Source organism: Ceratotherium simum, chromosome 37 (assembly GCF_057802395.1).
Source record: "Ceratotherium simum simum isolate JZ-2026a chromosome 37, ASM5780239v1, whole genome shotgun sequence".
Taxonomy (NCBI): Eukaryota; Metazoa; Chordata; class Mammalia; order Perissodactyla; family Rhinocerotidae; genus Ceratotherium; species Ceratotherium simum.
The window spans coordinates 10,214,398-10,221,097 of NC_141936.1; the positions used below are offsets into that span (position 1 = coordinate 10,214,398).

Here is a 6,700-nt window from a genome sequence, read left to right on the forward strand (position 1 = left end):
AGTCCTGCCCTAGTTTTCATGTTTTCAGTCACATGATATTCTCTCTTTGCTTAAACCAGTTTGGGTCAGGGTTTGTGTCTTTGTTACTACTTTCAACAGAAGGAGTTCTGATTGGAAAAAAAGGAACAGGCGTTCATGCACAGTTCATTTTTGTAAAAGAAAAAAGGTGTGTGTGTGTGTGTGTGTGTGTGTGTGTGTGTATATACAGAAAAAGAAGGAGAGTGAGTCTGGAATGATACACATAAAAAACTAACAGTGGTTATATCTGGGCAGCAAGATTAGAGGTAATTTTTCTTTCCTGTGTTTTCTAAGTGTTATTCAACAAGTGTGAATTGCTGTGTGATAAAGGGGAAGTGTTTTTTATTCTTGACAAAGTCGTTTGAATCCATCACTTTTAGAGAGCGAGAACTTCATCTAATCTACTGTTGACTTTGTAGGAGAGAACATGAGCCACAACGAAAGCCAGCACTGTTCCTTTAGTGATGTGGATGAGCTGATGAAAACCGTGCAGCTGGTGGTCCACATCCCCACCTTCCTCCTGGGCCTACTCCTCAACCTGCTGGCCATCCGAGGCTTCCGCACCTTCCTGAAGAAGAGGTGGCCGGATTATGCTGCCACCTCCATCTACATGATCAACCTGGCTGTCTTCGACCTGCTGCTGGTGCTTTCCCTCCCGTTCAAGACCATCCTGAACCACGTGCAGACTTCCTATCCTTCCTTCTGTACTGTGGTGGAATGCCTCTACTTCATCAGCATGTACGGGAGTGTCTTCACTATCTGCTTCATCAGTCTGGACAGATTCTTGGCCATCCAGTACCCGCTCCAGGCCAGCCACTTCCGGTCTCCCAGGAAGATCTTCGGGATCTGCTGCACCATCTGGGTCCTGGTGTGGGCCGGGAGCATCCCTGTCTACAGCTTCCATGGGCAAGTGGAAAACTACAAATGCTTCCACAACATGTCCGATGGCACCTGGAGTGCCAAGGTCTTCTTCCCCCTCGAGGTGTTCGGCTTCCTTCTTCCCATGTCCATTATGGGTTTCTGTTCCTCCAGGAGCATTCACATTCTGATTGGCCGTCGGGACCACACCCAGGACTGGGTCCAGCAGAAGGCTTGCATATGGACTATCGCAGCCAATCTGGCTGTCTTTGTGGTCTCCTTTCTTCCGGTCCATCTGGCTTTCTTCCTGCAGTTCCTGGTGAGGAATGGCTTCATTGTGGAGTGCGGAGCCAAGCAGAACATCAGCGTGTTCGTGCAGTTGTCCATGTGTTTCTCCAACGTCAACTGCTGCCTAGATGTTTTCTGCTACTACTTTGTGATCAAAGAATTCCGCATGGACATCATGGCCCACCGGCCCTCCAGGGCCCAGCTCGTCCTCCAGGATACCATGACCACCAGGGGCTAAGAAGAAAGACCTGCTCAAAGAAAGGAAATCCTAGCCCTGAATTCCAGTAGTGGATATCCTGTTTCAAGGTTTGGGATATAGCGGGATGATATGTGGCACATTTACTAATGTGCTTTCCCTTTTGATGCTCATGAACACTGTCTGTGCTACTTATGCCCCAAAGACCTTTCTCCGGCACCCAGACGGCTTGACATAAATCACCCAGTATTTGGGGATCTCTGAAGAACCTAAGAACCAGGTGAATTCTTGATTTCTCAGTCCAAAAAGCATGAAGCAGAAGAATTGAGAAAGAAAATGAGACCATCTGAACAAGGCTGTTTCCCAACTCTCTCCTGTCCTTCTGTTAGACTAGAAGATTCTGGAAGGGAAGAGACAAAGGAGTTAGGAAAGAGAATCAAGAGGGTTGGTCATTGGTGGAGTGGGTCCTGGCTAGAGAGGGAGCAGTAGGATGGATCAAGCTCGTTTTTATTTTGGGGATCCCAGGTGGAGCAGACTTGCACTTTCCGGTCCCTCTGGGCTCTGTTGGCCAACAACCTCGCAGAGATGACAGCAAGTGGGGGTGATCGAGGCAAAGCAAGTATGCACAGAGAGCCTTGATTTTCCTATCGGCCTTAGAAAGGCCTGGGAAGCCAGCCAGACCTTCCCGTGCTCACGAAAAGGCTGCAGAAGGACGAGGGGGGCTGGTGTAGAACAGGCTGTGGTGAAGCTGTGGACACTGTAGAAGCAGTGAGGACAGAATGGAAAGGTGTTGGTGACACCTGAGAGCCATGAGGGGACAGGATACATCTGGGGAGGGAAGGAGACAGGCCAAAGGCTGGAAGTGGACAGCCCCTTCCCCATTGCCATCAGGATGTCACTGCATAGAGTTTTAGCACTGGCCCAGGATGAGGAGAAGCAGTGGAGACCTGCCTGGGAGAGGAGAAATTGCTGAACGTGAGCAGCTTGCTATCCTGAACAGCCTGGGAAGTTGTTAATTAGGCTTAGTTTCCTTGAGAATGGTGAACAGGAATCAGGCTTGATTTGGTTTAGCCAGAGGAGAACAAGGAATGTGTGTTTGTCTTGCCCACCTGAGTCCTGGCTGGGCAGCTGGCCACGGTGGCACTGTTCACAGAGGCACTGCCCACAGAGCTGTCCCTCTCCGGTGGCTGGGAGGGAGAAAATGAGTCAGCCAGGAATGGAAGAACGTGCTTGATGGCACGGGGCTCTTGGTAGTTCCTACAAACAATTGAAATCTGTAAACAATTGAATCACAGCTTTGATTGGGCTTCTCTGTTGATCCAGAGAAGGAGCAGTAGCAACATCTGAAAGCTTCTGGTGACTTAGCTGCTCCGGAGAGTAAAGTAATTATAAGGATGAGCATGGGGTAGTTTTGCAAGACGGAGTGAGTGGGAGGAGAAGAAACAGATGAGACTTAATGTGAACAAGGGAAGGTCTTTAGGGAGAAAAGCAACCACTTTCTACCTGTAGGATGAGAAGCTTCCACTGCCAAGTGGTAGATGGAAGGGAGGGGTGGCCGTGTGGCAGGGGAAAGGAGCGACTTAGATAAAACCTTGAAAGGAGGAAGAGGTGGAGGTTGGATGATTGCCCGAGGCTTGAAGCTTTGGGGCTCTGTGAGGAGGTGGGGGACGGGCAGGAAGGATGAAGGGCAGAGCTGCTTCCTGCCCAAGAATCCCCAACTTGACTGAGAGCCATCGAAGGGCAAGAGCCCCACCTTCTCCTGCCTCCCCCTCAGCCGACTCAGTGGTCAAGTAGCATGCTGTGGGGCTGGAGGGAAGGGTGAGGGAGAAAGTGTCAATGAAGGGGTGGAAATGATCATGACCAGGACCAGAGGCTCCTGCCCCTCAGACTGGCCTCTAGGAACCGGCCGCCAGAGTCAGGGGCTGTGCAGACCCAGAGATGAGTCCTGCCCAGCTGCTTCAAGGCCTGGACACCCCTTCTCCACCTATGGGCTGCACTGTCCCGTGGCCATCCTGGACAGAGGCACACCTGTGCTACCGTTAGAAAGCCAGGAAGCTGTTATATCCAGCAGGACATTTGGGCTGAATTAGGGTCAGAGCCCATGGGTGGGTGGAGTTGGGGACCACCCCTCCTCCAATTTCTCTCTTTGCATTGGGAGCTGGGAGCCCGCCTGGTGGAGTTGAGTGGCACCCTTCATGCTGCAATTGTATCTACTAGTGTGCTTAGGGCCAGGCAGGCTTCCTAAGAGAAAAGGGATGGCAGAGCTCTGATGATCCATCATCCCCAGTGATGTTCATAAACATAAAATCTTGTCTTATGGGCAGCATGACCTTGCTCTAGCCAGGTGACAGAGAGGGCGAGAGGGGAGTCTAGAGCCATGAGCTGTGTAACTATAAGATGTAGGTCCTTGGAAGTGTAGAGCAGTCTTGGGTTGATGTGACAACTGTGGATCTGACTGTGGGTGAGCCTTGGGAGCCTGACAGATCCCAAAACACTGGGGGGTGGAGAGAGGCCTCTTCTCTCTCCCCATGGCGACCCATCCTGGCCTTCAAGTTATAGAGGACTCATCAGAGTTCATGAGATTGGGCACAGGTCCAGCGCTGCAGGCCAGGCTGCTCCACAGGGGGGTCCACACTCTGGGCCCAAGCCCAGCCCGCAATCAACAGTCAAGCACAGAAGGGGCAGAGGGCCAGGATCAGGGTCAGGGTTAGTTAGGGTCCTGATGCATGCAAGGGCCCACTCCCACAGCAAGTGGCAGCCAGTGAGTTGGGGAACGCTGAACTTTGTCATGGCTGAAATTCCTGCTACTAAAGCTAGTGGAGGCTTGGAGACATTGTTTGGCCATAAACATGACCTTATTTGTATTCCTAGTCTGGAAAATCCTGAGCCATACCTGTTACATGTACATGCGTGAAACTGGCATAATTAATTGGAAAAAATGATTTGATTAATCTGATTTGCCCAATAAATAGATTCCAATGATGCTGTGTGACCCTGTCTTGGGCTACACTTACTGGCTCCAGAGAAGACCTGGTCTCTGATTGCCCTTTGCAGGTGATCCAACAATCCTGGTCTAAGGGACCAAGAAGGGACCAGGTGGAAGTAACCACTGGGACACCAAGTATGAGAGCCCAGGGAGCCACCCTCAGGCCTGCCCCAGGAGCATAGCTGGGGCCTGTCCCAGTGGCCACGAGCCAGACCCTGCAGGGTCTAGTTGCAACTCTCCCCATCCACGTGAGTACTTGGTTCCCCGTGGTAGCAACTGGGCCGTACAGACCCCACAGGACCCGCTGTGGTCCCTCCAGCACTGAGTCCACTGCGCCCTGCTCCTTCCATCTTGTCTCATCACCACTATGACACTGGAGCTGCTTCCAAAGGCCCTGGCTCCTCTGCACACACCGTGTGGTCCAACATAGAGACCTGCTGACCACTAACATGCTGAAGACACAGGGCCAGTTCTCCGGAAGTCCTCCGCTGGTGACCCTCCATCTCTGACCACCTGTGGAGTGAGTCCAACTCTCCCAGGTTAGATCTGAGTTCTCCTTCATGGCTCCTCGCACGTGAATCCTACTAACCTATCCAGAGCTCCTGGAAAATGTGAACTGCTAGGTGCTGGCCTGGCCACCCCTTTCTCTTGAGTTCTCCACAATACTGAGCAAAGCCCAGTCATGGCCTGGATGCTGAGGGCTGACCAGGGACATCCTTGTTCCTTGACAGTTGCTATGGACTGAAATGTGTCCCACACAAATCCGTGTGTTGAAGACGTAACCCCCAGTGTGATGGTATTTGGAGGGGGGGTCTTTGGAAGATACTTAGGTTTAGATGAGGTCCTGAGGGTAGGGCCCTCATCATGGGATTAGTACCCTTATACGAAAACACACCAGAGCTCTTGCTCCTTCTCTCTTTTTCCACCTGCACACACTGAGGAAAGGCCACGTGGGGGCACAGGCAGAAGGTGGCCGTCTGAAACCCAAGGAGAGAGCCCTCAGCAGACATCAACCCTGCCGGTGCCTTGATCTTGGACTTTCAGCCTCTAAGACCATGAGAAACAAATCTCTGTTGTTAAAGCCATCCAGTCTGTGGTTTTTTGTTATGGCAGCTGAGAGCTAATACAGCCATCTCCTACTAACCCAGGAGCCACCTCACATCTGGGCCACGTCCCCTCAGGGGCAAGGACTGACTCTCCCTTGGGACATTGGCCCCTGGGGAGCATTTGACATGGGGAATGCTAGCCCACAGTGCATTTGTCAACTATATGCCTCTTGAGTCCCTCTCTGGGGACCCTGTGGAGCTGAAAGTCATTATTTTAACGCTATGTAGCTGCCACGGGATACTAATGACATTTGGAATAGTAAGATAGCAGCCTTGTAGCAAGTTGCCGCAAATAAACCATAATTGCAAAAACGCTTGAAATAGCTGAGAGCTGGTAGGCAACTGTGGAGACTAATAGAGGTTAAAAAGGATTTTGTTAATAGATCAGTGAGGAGAGAAACTGAGAAGAGCAATCCGTGTGGGTGTGAGGAAAGTCTGGTGTGCAGAACAGTCATGAAGTAGGAACAGAGGAGTCCCCACATAGCGACTGTGTGGAGATGGTAGAGATGCTCACACCAGACCACCCTCCGCTGATCCTAGAGGGTAGGCTGTGCTGAGGGCAATGACCTTCCAGGGCCAAGGAAAGATGGCCGAGGCCACCCTGAGAACCCCACTGCTGAGGGCACAGGGAACTCAAGACCCACAAAAGGGGAGCTTTTTTAGAGGGGAGGGAGCGCCCCCTGAAACTACATCTCAGCCACCTCTCTCTTTTTTCCTCCTGGAGCTGGCTTCTCTAGTGAGCCCAGGACACAGAGCCATGAATGGGCATCTGAGGGAGTGCATATGGCAGATCAAGGTGGACTCCAGGAGCTTGAAGTGGAAGGACAAACAGATGTCCCTCTGCTCTGGGTCAGCTTGAGCATTCCATCCCCTGCCAAGATCCTGCAAGACATCTCCTCCTCAGAACGCTGCTGCAGGAGGGGCTGCACGGCCTTTGAATGTGAGCCACGACCTAACGGTGGCCCTCCATGCTTTGAAGTCTCGGAGGTAGGATCTGAAGCACTGTCACTTCAAAGCGTGACATCGGTTCTGCTTGGTGGAGGGGCCCCGAGTTCACTTTGAGGCCTCAGACAGCCTTTGTTCTTGGGGCCTCGCTTGAGCAAGTGTAACCAAGACGGTCCCTGTGAGGGGAGGTTGTTGAGACCTGGGGCTCCACGGGGCACCTACAGTCACGCAAAGGCACCCTAGGGTGCAGCTGTGTAATGTCTCTGCAAAGCGTGTTCCTCTGCGAGAGACCTCTTCTCAAAG

General features: G+C 52.0%; 1 protein-coding gene across 1 annotated transcript; it reads left to right on the forward strand.

Annotated features, from left to right (window-relative positions):
• The first annotated feature begins 445 nt into the window (after nucleotides 1-445).
• GPR55 (G protein-coupled receptor 55) lies at nucleotides 446-4,342 on the forward strand. Its single transcript, XM_087424527.1, has one exon. It carries the CDS (start codon nucleotides 446-448, stop codon nucleotides 1,400-1,402), a length of 957 nt encoding a protein of 318 aa, XP_087280653.1. The 3' UTR covers nucleotides 1,403-4,342.
• The last annotated feature ends 2,358 nt before the right edge of the window (nucleotides 4,343-6,700 follow it).